The sequence below is a fragment of the Solanum lycopersicum genome, chromosome 12, assembly GCF_036512215.1.
Source record: "Solanum lycopersicum chromosome 12, SLM_r2.1".
Classification (NCBI taxonomy): domain Eukaryota; kingdom Viridiplantae; phylum Streptophyta; class Magnoliopsida; order Solanales; family Solanaceae; genus Solanum; species Solanum lycopersicum.
In genome coordinates this window covers 64,253,396-64,269,415 of record NC_090811.1, presented here as the reverse complement: position 1 = coordinate 64,269,415, position 16,020 = coordinate 64,253,396, and the positions used below count along the sequence as shown (strand labels likewise).

The window sequence follows — 16,020 nt, the reverse complement described above, 5'->3', positions numbered from 1 at the left end:
TATAAAATATTAACAAAATTTCAAAACGGTACATAAACATGTTTCAAGCGATCACAACAACATATATCAGGTCCTCTAATGAAATTTATACACAAATTATTAGTGTATCGGTGTGGTACTTAAGCCAACCATTAGTATTTCATATCAAACATGGTATTCGAGCCAATTGTTGGCTACTTGGCATTATGTACTAGTATGGTACGTGAGTCAACCAACAATTAAAAACAATATGTACAATCACAATCACAATGAAAAATCATACTTTAAACCACAAGTAAATAAACAGGTGAGTTTATCAACATTCTGTCATTTCACATTAGCTTTTTAGTTTTCCTCACATACAATGCACAAGTAATACTATACAACAATTAATATGCACACCTTACATAGCTCGAAAAACAAACAATCATCAATCACCTGCCTCGAATCAAACCTTGAAAGCTCTAAAAAATCTTAGCTTTCGTTCCCTTTTTTACAATAACTTGACTTATTTTGGTCTAAATACTGAGAAAGCACAACAATCAATGATGGCCTAACAATACCAGAATCTTAGTCAAATCCTAACCCTAGTCAATTGCATGATCATTCTACCCATATAAGGTTTTTTTCCACCATAATTTCAAGTTAGAACTCTCCCCAAAGGTTGACCACCTTAGATTCTAGGGCTTAAGAATCAAATTAAAAGTTAAGAGAGTAATTAACTTACCTTTATCAAAGATAATGATTGGAAAAAAAAGCCCTAGGTCCCTATAGTTATAGTCACATAAAAAATCGATTGACTCTGCTATTGCAATCCAACTCAAGCTTAGGCATTATCCTCTATCTCTTCCCAGATTGCTCTAGACCTCACCTTGCTTAAACTTTTACATAAATAAACACATGAGTCCTACATGACACAATACACGTAGGATAAAAATGACATGTAGGACATTAGTGTATATTTGTTCAACTTAATACAAGTTTAAGTTTCTATTTGTGCACATGCAAAGTTGAAGGACATAAATGTGATTTGAAGTCAAATTAAAGGCATATTTATGTATTATGACTTTACTATTGTCAATACTTCATTTTTTGTTAGATATTTTTACACTCTTTCATTTTTCGAATTCTTTTTCTTCATCCGAAGAATCAATCAAAAACAATATATATGCCCATCTCATGAACAAAGTAAGACAACATCACATCGAGTATTGTTGTTGTTGTACACTCTACCATTACAGCAAAAATAACTATTAGCAATATTTAATTCTTAATTGCCGCTAAATATGTATTTTTAGCGGCAATTGTCACTCTTTGTATATGTCCATAAATCCTTTAGCGACATTAGTTCTAATGACACTTAACTAATGCCGGTAAAAACTTTAGTACTCTTTATTAATGTCAATAATTAATGCCGCTAAAAGTTATTTTTATTGTAGTGTACCTTCCTCCGACCTTTCTTATGAGATCACACCGGATATTGTTGTTATTGCCTATGTATTCAACTATATATTGAAGGGTGATTGACAAGACTAAAAGAAGACTATTCCAAGTTGTGTAAACACAAATTGAATGATGTAAATAGACAATAGTGCTACTAATTTAGATATCTCCACTTTTGGACTAACGAAACCAAATACTTTAAAGTGAACAGTATTTTAGTTGCCATGCCAAGGAGCTAACCTTTAGGCTAGCTAGGTTAGTTCCAATTCCATTAACTAAACTGTAACCAAGTACTGATTGGCTTTTCTCCTTTCATTTTTATTTTTTTCCATTTCTATGTGTTGTTTTAAGTGAAAGATTGAAAACATGACCAGAATTTGGAAAAGACTTGAGAATGACAAAGGTCCCTTTAGCAGAAGAAAATGATTCAATTATTGTTCAGAAGAAAAAGAATATTACTATTCCTCTCGTTTCAATTTATTTGTCCTTTTATTCTGTCTAGCGAGTTTGTTTAATGTATAGTTCACGAAGAATGACCTATTTGTGGACACCAAAGTAGACGTATGTGTCTATTTGTTTGAATTTAATAAAAGTTTAAATGTATATATTTGTACACATTCAAATAAACAAGTATTGAATGTGTGTATATGTTCGACTTTTATATAAATTTAATTGTTGAATAGCGTAATGACGTATAATATCAAATTAAATAACACGTTTATGTGTTATGTCTTTGATATATAACACATGTTTTGAATTTAAATATCAAAAATCAAAAATCTTTTTTACTTTTTTCAACTTCGTAACAAGTCAGAAACATCATAATCAAATTAAAAGGAAGGGATAAGTTAACAATTTAAGTCACAAAGATCAGAAAGAAGTAATTATTTCTATTTTTTTAGGTGACACTTTTTTTTTTAATCGGTGGGTCATAAAAAAATATCAACTTACCATTAAAATATATATATATTTTTCACCTGATGTCTAATATCCGCATTGAGACCTCATTCAGAGGAAAATTTAACTAGAAAATTACCTTTTTATCATTAAACGAAATGACTTTCAATTATAAAATCTTTTTATAAAAGTATCGTATCAAATTAAATAATATCGTATAAATTGAGACGGAGAAGAACGTAAATTAAAAAAAAAAGGACAATGGGCATGTGAGGGCTGAGGCTTGTAGTCCTCTGGCAAAGGAGAAAGACAGGATGGCATGGATTTAACAAGTGAATACGTACGCTATTGAAAAATGTTGATCCAGGGAGTTGACATGTCATTTAAATACAAAAATGGATTAAAAAAAAATATATTTATGAATTATGAAAAATTGAATAAAAATGTCTCCAAATACTAATTAGATATAAAAATGTTCATGTAAAAATTAAATTGTTAACTTCATCTATCTTTATTTAATTTCACATTGTTGACTTTGTTTTATTTTAATTAAAATGAATGAGTTTAACGAATGGAGAGTAAATTTGATGATACTATAACCAAAAAAAAAAGTATTACGTAGCACACTTTGTGACTTTACATAGTTAAAACGCATATGAAATATTTGAATTTCACGTAAAATTAAAAAAATAATTAAAAAAAATTAATTCAGAATCTTAATTTAATTGAGATATATCTCAAAAATTTCGATTATTATATATCTAGGTCAAATTGCACAATCAAGTGGGGTAATTATATATATGCTTCTCCAGAGACTTTGTGGCCAACAGAGATACGTGGGTTTAGAGATTCTTGATAGATTTTTTAAAGTTCATTTATATATATAATATAATATATAAAGAAATTATAATAAATTATTTTCCTAATAGACTTTGTGCTTGACAGGATTGCATACATCATGCTTTTTCAAGACAATCCTGGTCATGGGGATGGGATCATACAAGTGAATAAAAAATATTATACTCAAAGTCTAAGATGAAATATTTTCTTTTTGATAGTAATAAAAAAGGAAAAATGCACAAATATTCTTTCAATCTATGTCCGAAATCTCAGAGACACTTATACTATACTAAGGTTTTGTTATCTCCTAAATTTATTTTATAAGTAATTTTTTATCCTTTTAAGCCTACGTGACACTAGTTTGAAAGAAAAAGTCAATCATTGTTGGACCCACAAGATAGTGTCAGGTAAGCCGAAAGGGACTAGAAAATTATGAATAAAATAAATTCAGAGGGTAATAGACCCTTAGTATAGTATAAGTGTGTCTCTGAGATTTTAAACATAAGTTGAGGAAGTACTTATGCATTATTCAAAAAAGAATATATATAGCGTGATTTGATAGCTGATTAGAATTATGCAGCTATTAGTAATATCAAAAGTAATTAAGAGAAAATTTATGTATTATTTGACACATGTATTGCTTATTCTACTTTCTGTCATGCATAAATAATGATGCAGACTTTTAAATTGGAAGTCCAATATGATATAATTTTATATATGAATAACCTACCTCTCAATCAGTTATCAAATAAAATATTATGTATGAAATATTAATCAATTCAGAAATAACTCACCTCAAAATCAGTTATTGAACGATCCATAATTTCCTCATAAATTATGTATTGCACACATGACAACACTTGCTCTTGTTGCTTTAGAAGGGGTGTAAGTTGTCAAGACGTTATGATAGTAATTAGTTGAACGTTACACTACAATAAAATTGTGAATTATATCAGAATTTTTCTGGATATTGATACGAAAACTCACAGGAAACTTATTTTTCTTCAAGTTTTCATATTATTTTTCAGAAAAATCCTCATATAATTCACAATATTTTTATAATAATTTTTATGTTCTATAAGAACATAAGAAATTATTATAAGACATGACTTTTCCCTTTTAACTATGAATAACAATAAATTGGCGATGACATTTATTTGTTTTCAATAAATTTATGATGAATTGTAATCTATGTATAGGCTTTTATTGTAGAACTATTTTCTCTACTATAGTAATTTAGCTATATGTAGTTATAAAATCAGGAATAGGTGGCTCTACAAAAACATTGGACTCATCCATGAAGCCTATGGTTTTAAAAGAATTCTACTCAGGTGTTTAACTATCTCTATCGTCAATCGATAGGTTGAAAGTTCTTGTTACATTAACGATAAATATAATACTATTGATCCTCGTAATATATTTATGAATTTGATAAACATTTAAAATGTTATTATCAGCAAAGTATCTGTATAATCAAAAGCAATAAATCAGTCATATTCAACCTCTAACTTTTCGACTTGAGCATAATATATAAATGCGTCTTTTAACTTGGCTTCATTTTACATTCATGCCTTCAAATTTTGGGTGTGCACAAGTAGACAATTTAACTTGTATAAAATTTAATAACTAGACATACGAGTTCTACGTAACATAATGCATGTAGGACACCACGTAGGACACAAATGTAATGTAAGATGTCATATCAGATATTTGTGTTTATATGTTCAACTTTATATAAATTTAAGTGTCTACTTATGTAAATCCATGTTTGAAGGTATATATGTGATCTGAGACCAAATTAAAAGACATATTCATATATTAGGGCAACTTTCACATATAACAAAATAAAATTCATATTTGTATGCTATAACAAAGTTTGCATAAATTGCACTCCATAGCAAACATATAAATGTACAATTCGCTATACATATACAATTGAAGCGAATTGTATAAAACAAAGTGTATAAAATGAGAAAGAGAAAGAGACTTGGGCAGAGAATTGTATACAATAAAGTATATAAAACGAATTGTATAATTATAAGTGTATATTTACAATTTGAAGTTGTATAAAATGAGAAAAAGAGAAAGACAAAAGAGACTTGGGCAGGGAATATACAATTGTTACGAATTGTATAAAACGAGAAAAAAAGAAATTATATACAATTTGAATTTGTATAAAAACGAGAAAGAGAGAAAGACAACAGAAACTGGGCAAGGAGTATTTTTATTGTATAATTATAAGTGTATATGACAAAAATATATGTATTTACATGTATATATACAATTTCTCTCACTTTATACAAATAAAAATGCAATTCATACATTTCGTTTCTATTTGTATAAGCAAGAGAGGTGGGTGGCGAGCGAGATTAGGGAGAGTGACGAGCGAGATCTGGGAGAAGAGAACAAAAATATATGTATCTATACAATTTTCTCTCGCTTTATACAAATAACAAAAAATTTTATACATTTGTGTTTGTACAAAAGTGAGAAGAAGCGAGCGAGAGATGGAGCGAAAGAGGAGAGTGGCGAGTGAGAGTTTGAGGGAGAGAAGTGACTGACAAATAGTTTGCTGCGGGACACAATTAAATCAAAGGATGATTAAGCAATTAATTTAATTTATTAATTTGTCATTTAATACAATTTTCCCTATATATTATGCCTTTCGACTTATAAGTGGTACTTTTGGTTTTACTAAAAAAAAATTTGTTTTGTTTTATCCTAATATTCTTTCTAATTTTCAAAATATATATTCCAGAATACCTTTTGAATATTTACTCTTCACTCTATATTCATAGTTACTCCTTTTTTTTTTTTCCTGAAAAAAAAAACTTTTAACTGTATAAACTTTAATAAAATATTTATAACTAGTTTAGTCATTTTAATAAACGAATAGCCCATCAATATTTTCTTTTTATCAAACATATCAGCTTTAGCATTTTTATTCAAACACATATTACTTATTTATAAAATAATTTAATTATGTAAAAATTCTTATATTTAAAAATTTTCAATTATTTACGATCAACTAATTCAAACACCTTACTCATCTTCTATATAACAACAATGTTAAAGTGGTAGCACTATCAATACATGACATATGCTTGTTATATTTTTTAGGGAGTATACACAAGTACTCCTAGACTATGACCGAAATTTCAGACACTTACCTTAACTAAACTAAAGTTCTATTAACTCTCAGAACTTATACTTTTAATAATTATATATAGCTTTTGTCTTACGTGCCACACTCCGTGACCCCACACAATTGAGGCGCGTGGGAGATATTCGAATGCACGTGTAGACCTAAAAAGTGCACAAAATTACAAAAAAAATAAGTTCAGAGGGGATAATAGAACCTTCGTTTAGTTAAAGTGTGTCTCTTGAATTTCGATCATAGTGTAGGAAGTACTTATGCATTTTTCCTATTTTCTTATATATGTAATATATGTACAAGTACAAGTAATTGGTTATGCTTCCACAATCTTTGCATATATTTAACATTTTATATCTACCAAAAGTAAAGCATATGCTAATAAAATGGACTATAATAATAAGTAAGCATATTTGAATATATAATTATAACTTTCTTCCAAATTGTACTACATTGCAATATTTAAACCATAGTACTGTCTTATTACACCCTTTTTTCTTAGCTTATATAAAGCCATTCTTCTTTCTTCAATTCTCTAATGTTACTTCCCCATATTTGCCTTAGAATAAAAACATTTCTTCAATTTTTAAACTTTGTATAATATATGTAGAGAGCTTTCTTTAGTCCACATAAAGGGGGCAGTATGGTTCAATTAGCTGCTGACTCATTCACACAAATGCTAAGGCTTTGAGAATTATTAGGAGGAAAAACCTTAGTAACTGAGTGAATGATGCGGTAGGCTGACTGAATCTTAAGCTTTTTTTGCTTGGACTGAAGGGAGCTCCCTCTTCGTAATTACTTGATAATATATTTTCTTTTATATATCTTCAAATTTATTAAATTCCTATTTGTACTCTACATTTTAGTTTTAGTTATTTGGTTATTTCCTTCATTTTGTTTAATGGGTCATATCGAAGCAATGATATTTCGAAATATATTGATATATTGTATTGTCTCACAAGGACAATTGGAAAAAATTAAATTTGGTGATTTTTCTACCTTTTATTTAAGGCTAGGTCACACCTTTGGATCTTATTTAATTAGTTTACTTGCAAATTAATTACATGGCTTGCTATAATATTAACAAAAATAAATTGAATTACTATGGGAGTAATTAAGTTTTACATACCAAAGTTTTAGTTTGGTTAGTTTTCATATTTATCAAATCACCAATTAGTAGTAATATTTTATAATCATTTGTACCCATATTTTATCTTGTATCAAGTAAAAATTAATTGATTGTGTGAATGAATTAATTTCTATGTTGTTTAGTTCATAAGATTATTTAAATTCATTTTAGGGTGTGCAACACTTATTTGTATTTGAGTTTTAATTGTCGTGTTTTATTTTCAAGAATATAATATCAGTTTTTATGTAGATTTACTTGTAGATATTCTTTAAATAATAATTTAGTTAATAGTGTAAAAGAATTTTATGTTGAGGATAAATATAATTTAAACTCTCATTTTTTTTATATTATTATATTTGCTTAATATTTGGCTTTTTTTTTCTTCAGATTAATAGAAGATGGAATACTGGATTTCCCTAAGAGGAAGCTCTATCACAACTATATGATATACATTTATACATCTTTTTGTCCTCCTTGTAAGCAAATACTAAATAAATGAGAAATATTAGGGTTTGTTTGTTTGAAAGGTTGTGAGTATTTGAAAAAGTATTTTTTTGTTTTTCGGAGTTAAAAATGATATTTATAAATTATGGTTGTGCTTGGTCGTCATGAATATAAATTGAAATTATTTTTTAATGAGAAATTTCCATTCGGTGTAAAGAAAACAAAGTTTAAGTATTTTTCCAAATTCTAGAAATTTTCATTTTTTTTATGACCATACATAATTTCGAGAATTCTACTTTGAGCAAAAGTAAAAGATATTCCGGTCAAATATTTATTTAGTAGTTCAGTTAATTAATAATATAACTTTTACCTATCTTATTGGTCGGTGATAATTTAATAATTCTCTAGCAAAAGCTAGTGACTCCTTTTAGATCATTAATTAATTATAATTTGCACGAGATATAATAGTGGAACATATATTCTATCCGATTCTTGAATCTGGTCGAATCTCTTTTAAAAAATCATGTGTATATAGCAATCCTAATGCACTATTCTATGTGTAAAATTTGAAAACAGATTTGACTTCGAGAGGATTTGATTGTGCAATTTGACCTAAAAGAGTACGATTTTAAAATGGATACTTTTTTGGCATAATATATTAAGTGAATAAAAATTACAAATAAAAATGGATGATTTATTCAAAGACGGATAAATCGTTTGTTACCATAGTTAATTCTATGTACTATAAAATAAAGGAAAAATATCTGAAATATATTTTAATTTTGACGAAAATTGCAGTGATGATATTAAATTTTGGAATGATATTTTAGTTCTCTACATTATTTAATAGGATATTTTAAAGGTATATATATATATATATATATATATATATATATATATATATATATATATATATATATACACACATGAATATTATAAATATTACATAATTATAATAATAATATGTCCACGTGAGCACATAAACACATTTGAAATACACTATTAAATAATGTAGGAATAAAAAATCCTCCATAAAATTTGATCTCATAACAATAACTTTGACCAAAATTAAAATATTTTCCAGATTTTTTTCCTTACGACACAATTAGTTTAAGGAATTCACGTATAAAAGGTCAAATTTTTCTCAAATTTCATTGGGGCTCAAAATATGATTCTTAACTTGATTTCAGTGAATAATTATCTCCTTCAACTTTAAATGTGCACAAGTAGGTTCTTAAATTTGTATAAAATTGAACAAGAAGACACAAGTGTCTTACATAACACAATACACGGATGCCATGTAAGACACAAAATTGTCATGTAGGACGAATGTGTCAATTTACTTAATTTTATACAAATTTAAGTATCTACTTGTGCACACCCAAAATAAAAGATCATAATTGTCAACTGACGTCAAATTAAAGATTATGATTATACATTATGCCAAATAAATTAATTACCAACTAGTCAAATTAATCGATGAATTCAACAAGCATTTGTTAAACAAAAATCACAATCCTACAATATTATTTCTCTTTGACAACCCCTCGTACATTAAAAATTAATCATAAAATCACTTCAAACATACTGTTTGACTACATAAATTAAAACTTAATTAATATTTAATCATATATCTTCATCATACTCACGAATTTGCATATACTTGTGCAAGCAAAACATCGTAAACCACATTAAATTTTTCATATCACATTTTTAGTTCAACACTTCTGTATAATTAGATCTCGTTATTTGTTTAAAAATTTTATAGCTATTATCGTGATGTTACGTTTTATATATATAGAAATAATATTTTATATTTAGATTTTATTTAGCTGTTATAAATAAAAGTAGAAATTATACAAATAAAACAAATGAGGAATAGTCAAGAGATGTGCGCTAGCGACGAGCACAAACTTGTTAGATACCTTAGGAAAGCCCAGTGTTAGACCCGCAATCTACTTGATCTAACTACGTGCAGACATGCCAAGGACTTGGGCATTGGTCTTGGCATGGATGATGGCAAAACAGTGCAACACAAGTTCAAGGTGCTTGGGTGTTGGCAAGGCAGCTTGAACGTGCATGGTTTACGTGCGGGCTAAGGGCGTTGGCAAGACAACATGTTGACTTGATGAAGCAAGGCTGTGAAGATTTGGCAAGGTCAAAGACAAAGGCAGTTCACCCGAAATTGCTGAAATAAAACTAAGTGTGGAAGACAGCTAAAGTATTCTAAGTGTTGGAAGCTGGCAGGATTATTCTAAGTGTTGGAATGAAGCCTGAAATATTCTAAGTGTTAGGATATTAGTATTTCGTGTAGATAAGAATGTAATTTGAATTAGATTCTATCTGTTGGAAATATAGCTGTTGGAAAGTTAGTTTTGAACCCTGGGCTGACATGTGTCGGACAGGTGTCATGTGTAACCGCCGCATGTAACCGCTTGTAACTGCCATTGTGCAGAATTTTGATTTAAGGTGGAAATTCGTCTAAGGCAAGGGACAGAGAGTTTTCTAGCCTTAGACTGATTTGTGAAACCTTCCTTTGTATTAATTATCGATTAATAAAGGTTGGGACTTGGTCCTGTAAACGCTGCCTGTTTATTGTTTGACATTGCTGTTTAAAGTATTTCTATACTTAATCAATTCTGTGGGTGTAAGTAGGCTGAAGTATTACAGACGCTGTAAGACTGCCTAGAGTGGTGTGCGAGAAAAATAAACCGACCCTCTTTCACCCAGCGAGAACCACACGTGCAAATTGTGGCTTGTCCATTATAACTTTTTCGAATTTGCATGAACCACTAAGTGGGAATGCTCCCTCCAACATGAGCTAATCCTTTCGAAACTAATAAAAAATAATTTAATTAACATAATAACTAATTAGAAAAACAAACGAAACTAATAAAAAATAATTTAATTAACATAATAACTAATTAGAGAAACAAACGAAACTAATAAAAAATAATTTAATTAACATAATAACTAATTAGAGAAACAAACAAATTGAAGTACCAAAAAAATGTATATATTGTTATCTTCACAAATTCTCTCAACCTTTTCTTCACTAAAATACTTTAATTTTTGAATTCCATGAAAAACAATTTTTCTGATCCATTAACCAAAATGGACCCTCTTGGTTACGGGTCGGGTACTGGATCCAACTTCTCCTTCGCTTACGACAATGCCGCTTTCTCCGACCGGATTCTGACGATCCAGATTGTTCCGAACTCAAAATCCGACGGTGAGGGATGTAGCAGTACTGCCGGCGATTTGGACCGGAAACGGAAACGTAGAAGAGAAGAAACCAGTAAACAAAATGGTTAGTTCTTTTAATTTCACTAATTAGGGTTTCTTTAAAAAAATTTTTTGGTAGAATTAGGGGTTTTTCTTTGTTTTAGTGTGCGTATATTTTGTATGTAAGAAGTACAATTTGCATATTTGTCTAATTTAGATTTTAAGGGTTAATTTTATTATGGTTGAAATGAATGTGAAGAATGGGGTTTTAGTTATCATGCTGTATGAGGAAAAGATGCAAATTTTAGGATTTGAATTTATTTATTCAAGTTAATTTCGTACTATCTAGCTATGTTGCTCGAACTTTCAAAAAACGCCAATGGGTGTGTGTTGAATTCTCCAGAACATAGTGTATTTTTAAAGAATTCGGCAGTGGTACGGTATTTTGGAGAATTTGACATCGATATGGAAAGGGAAGAATTCATGAACTTAGCTATCGAGGTGGATCACTTGTATCCTTTCTGAATTTAAGGTTTTTAGTTTTTTAGATGAATCAACCTCTTTTAGTCTTTTACAACTGTTCTTGCAGATGCAGCAACAGTATAACTTAATTTTGGCATCAGATAATTTGCAAATATGGAGTCTGGAGAGTGAAATACTAATGATCTTGTTTGCTATCAAAATAAAATAAATAAAAAAGGAATAATGATCTTGTAGTTATTTTTCTGTTTCTGGTAAATTTGGCTGTAAATATTACAATTTTCCGTCTGCCACAAAATCAAGTATGTCCACTGTTCAAAATCATACTTGGGTTCTAAGTTATCAGAGTGCGCATTTGAGTTTGTCCACATTCTCGTTTGTTTACCTATCAGAAAACTTACTCAAGGTTGTTATGTTTTAACATTACTGCACTTATTAGTTTGTTTCTCCAAATTCACTTTGTTTTTTGTTCTAGTGAATGCTGATCTCATAAACCTTTCAGATGCAGATGTGCTCACGCAACGCGAGGACAAGGTTTTGAATTGTACTATGCTGGATACAGAAGTCCTTGCTTATGAGAACCAAGATGAGGAAGCTGTTGCAATGGCTGAGGAATCTTCATCCCGTGTTGAGATGACTACAGATCACCCGGGTACCTATGCACTACCCACCGTAGACCAAATTATCTTATTTCCATCATTGTACTGCTATTTCAAGGATGTCATTTGTTTAGGATTCCAACTGTATTAACATAAGATCATGATATATGAGAATCTAAGATATCTTCTAACATGGTTTTCACTCTTCTAGGCAATATATGTGACGTCTTTGTGTGCATAATCTGAAACCTTAATTTTGTTATGATGTAATGGAATGTTAAACCTAAGTTCCTTTATCATTTTGTGCTTTTTTTCTCTTTCTCTGTTCTACTTCCTTTTGTAACAAGCCTACGGCATTTTAAAGGTGGTGGCGTTGCTTCTAAGAGCACTGACTCATTCACACACTTGAACTCTGCAGCTGCGCTTTCAGTGAAAACTATACGCATCAGTTCTGCTATTTTGGCCGCACAGAGTCCATTCTTTTACAAGGCTAGGAGTTTTTAATGCTCTGTTTTTGATGAATTAGAAAGTCTTGATTGCTTGTTTTTTGACGTCTTCTTGTTTTCTTCATAGCTATTCTCCAATGGCATGAGAGAGTCAGAGTCAGAGAAGCAGCTTGTTACTGTACAAATCTATGCCTCGGGTTAGTATTAAGATTTTTTAGTTGTAGTTTGGCATGTTCTCATTTCATTGTATTGTCCTTTCCGTTAGAAAGTTGTACTCATAGGGTAGTAATATTAATCTGATGATGTTCATATCATAATTCGGGTACAATTTTATTGTCTATTATCTATCTCATATTTCAATTGGTAAGGCTAGAAAGCAAGCTATTGAAACTGCTTGTAGGTTGTACTATATCATGTTCTCTGTTACTTTCCCCCCCCCCCCAAAAAAAAAAAAAAGGGGGAGGGGGGATAAAAAGCATGTCTTACTGTACTCCTATTACACAGACTAGCCACCTCTTGTGCACTTGATTTGACATTTCAATAACAAGTTTTAGATGTTTAGGATGTGCAATTAGAGAGCAATGTGTATCAATCACTAATTGAAAATTCAGTTTTTTCGGCTGTTTGAATTCATAGAATTAAGGGGATTCTTGTACTTCCATCAGATGGTTGTTTAAGAAAGAAGTATTTTTGACAAATAAGTTAAAATCATAACATTCCTAAAGTACACTTTGTATCAACTAGTCTTGAAAGCCATGTCAATTCTTATCGGACATATCATTGATGGCTAAGTAAAAAAAAAGGGGAGCCCGTTGCACTAAGCTCCTGCTATGTGCGGATTACAGAAAAGAACCGCAAGGGTTTATTGTATGCAGTTTTACCCTATATTTTTGCAAGAGGCTGTTTTCATAGCTTGAACTCATGACCTCGTGTTCACATGGCTAAGTAGAAATGTTAAGAAGTAATAAGAAGTCTTCAAATATAGAAAAGCATCATTCTAAATATCCAGTACTTTATCTATCTTGATGAATAATAGAAGGATTAGACACCAGAACAAAAATTGTGTCTCTTTCCGAAACATTTGTGTGAAACATTGATTGTCTATTCATATGTTTGCAAGGTTAATAACATGTTCCAAGTGCTAGTACTGCTCGTTTTGCTTCTAAGCATATTTAAAGAAGAATTCTTAGATAGTTACTTTAACTAGTGAACATATAGTTCCTTTAATTTGTGTTCACAAATTTTCTTCTTTTCTCATCCACCTTTCTTTATCTCTTTTTCTCGCAGAAGAAGCTGCCTTCGTAAAGTTACTACAATTCATGTATAGCAATACTTTGTCTACGATACCAGCTACTGCTATGCTTGATGTGCTTATGGCTGCTGACAAATTTGAGGTTGCATCATGCATGAGACACTGCAGCCGTTTATTGCTCAATCTTCCCATGACATGTGAATTAGCTTCGCTATTTTTGAATCTTCCTTCTAGTGTTTCTATTGCTGATGCAGTTCAGCCACTGCTAGATGCTGCAAAACAGTTTCTTGCTGCACATTTCAAGGATATCACCAAGTGAGAACACTTCCGAAAGAGAGTTTTTGATTACTTACTCTGGTTGATTGAAATTGAGCTTAATACTGTTTCTTAGAAACGAAATGTGAAGAAAAGCTAGAGTCTTGTTGTCCTCACGAGCTAGCTCCTATTTCAGAGTGCGTGTGGTTTTCCCATATGCCTATACTTCTGTGGCTTTATAAACTAGCCATTAACCTTTTCCTGTTTGTTTGATTACTAAAAAGTGAAATAAAGGACTTCTACTCTTGCCTCTAAAGAGGCTTCTAGTACCAGATTTCAGAATGCTTTCAATTTAAACCTAGATATCAGAACTTGTTAACTCCTTAGAAACGTTGTTTGATGGTTTAGACAAAGATTTGTCATCTGAACTGTATCCTAAATTCCTTGCCAGGTTCCAAGTAGAGGTATTGAACTTACCTATTGCGGGATTTGAGGCTGTTCTCTGCAATGACGATCTTCAGGTTGCTTCAGAGGATGTTGTCTATGACTTTGTTTTAAAGTGGGCTCGGACCCATTACCCAAACTTGGAAGAAAGACGTGAAATATTGGGGTCTCGTCTTTGTCACCTCATTCGTTTTCCATACATGACATGCAGCAAGCTGAGGAAAGTTCTAACTTGTAATGATTTTGATCCTGAACTAGCTTCCAAGAATGTATTGGGGGCTTTATTTTTCAAAGCTGAAGCACCGCACCGGCAGCGTTTGCTTGTTGCTGAGGAGGGCAATGCATCATGTAGTAGTTTTGTGGAGCGTGCTTACAAGTTTAGACCAATTAAAGTTCTCAATTTTGAACTTCCCTTTCAGCAGTGTATCGTTTACCTAGATTTAAATCGGCAAGAGTGTAATAATCTCTTTCCTGCTGGTAGAATTTACTCAGAGGCTTTCCATTTGGGTGGACAGGGTTTTTACCTATCAGCTCGTTGTAACATGGATCAACAGAATTCATTCCATTGGTTTGGAATGTTCTTAAGCATGCAAGAGCAGGGGTTAGAGACATTTACAGTTGATTTTGACTTTGCAGCTTTGACAACCCTATCTGAGGACTATGTGAGCAGATTTAAGGGGAGCCACACATTCACTCGTGGCAAGGGTGTTGGCTTCAGGAACCTGGTTGGCATACCTTGGACTACTTTTATAGCTCAGGGTAGTGTATACTTCATCAATGGAGTTCTCCGTCTTCGAGCTGTGCTTACTGCCCGACAATGAGCTTTTACTTACTAACAGAAGGACTTTGCTTACAGCCATAACTGGACTTTTTAGATGTCTCAAGAATGAATGCTAACTGAAAGACATTAACCAGCCAAAAGGTCTGTTAAAAGGTTTCAATTGTTGTATGTGCACTGCTGCTGTATGTTACTGAAACTCACAGACTCAGTTAGCTTCATCTGCTTCACATTGTACTGGCCTTTTGACTTGTCAATTTGTTCAAGGAAATAGTAGTTAAAGCCTAAAGGAACCATGGTTGTCGTTTGTTTGGTGTATGAGATAGACAAGGATATTTCAATATCATTTTATTTTGAAATTGTTACCCCTTTATCTTACCAACATAACACAAGGTTTATTAGTTAAAACAAATGGTTAAATCCATAAAAATGGTTCATTTGATTGATAAGCATGTATTTTAATTTGATAACACATTGTTGATCCTTCGTGTTTTATTATATCAAAATGAATGTTAAAAAGGTTGACAAACAACAATTAAACAAACGGCTTATATTCATTTAGAATAATGTTATTCAATTCCTTCTGAAAGATTGCGTCAAGAATACAATAGATCAAATAAATAGAGGTGAAACAGAAATGACAATGCATGTGTTG

At 30.9% G+C, this 16,020-nt stretch overlaps 1 protein-coding gene and 1 long non-coding RNA gene across 5 annotated transcripts; both read left to right on the top strand.

Annotated features, from left to right (window-relative positions):
• Positions 1-6,648: 6,648 nt before the first annotated feature.
• LOC104645136 (uncharacterized) lies at positions 6,649-8,071 on the top strand. Its single transcript, XR_739010.4, has 2 exons — positions 6,649-7,299; positions 7,830-8,071. It is a non-coding gene; the product is annotated as an uncharacterized lncRNA (long non-coding RNA).
• A 2,816-nt stretch (positions 8,072-10,887) lies between these two features.
• On the top strand, positions 10,888-15,658 carry LOC101261792 (BTB/POZ domain-containing protein POB1). 4 transcript variants are annotated; one of them, XM_010316195.4, is made up of 6 exons: positions 10,888-11,196; positions 12,094-12,243; positions 12,609-12,679; positions 12,764-12,833; positions 13,924-14,203; positions 14,595-15,658. In XM_010316195.4, the coding sequence occupies exons 1-6, from the start codon at positions 10,968-10,970 to the stop codon at positions 15,406-15,408; spliced, it is 1,614 nt and encodes a 537-aa protein (XP_010314497.2). In that variant the 5' UTR covers positions 10,888-10,967; the 3' UTR covers positions 15,409-15,658. The 4 variants fall into 4 exon arrangements, with proteins under 4 accessions (XP_010314497.2, XP_004252576.2, XP_069148781.1 ...); XM_004252528.5 differs by having other exon boundaries at positions 12,555-12,679; XM_069292680.1 differs by having other exon boundaries at positions 10,913-11,196; positions 12,100-12,243.
• Positions 15,659-16,020: the final 362 nt, after the last annotated feature.

Excerpts from the sequence above, each read along its gene's own strand:
- LOC101261792 (XM_004252528.5), top strand. The coding sequence starts at position 10,968 with ATGAAAAACAATTTTTCTGATCCATTAACCAAAATGGACCCTCTTGGT. Across the intron at positions 11,197-12,093 it reads AGAAACCAGTAAACAAAATG|ATGCAGATGTGCTCACGCAA; the intron begins GTTAGTTCTTTT and ends TAAACCTTTCAG. Across the intron at positions 12,834-13,923 it reads TGTACAAATCTATGCCTCGG|AAGAAGCTGCCTTCGTAAAG; the intron begins GTTAGTATTAAG and ends TTTTTCTCGCAG.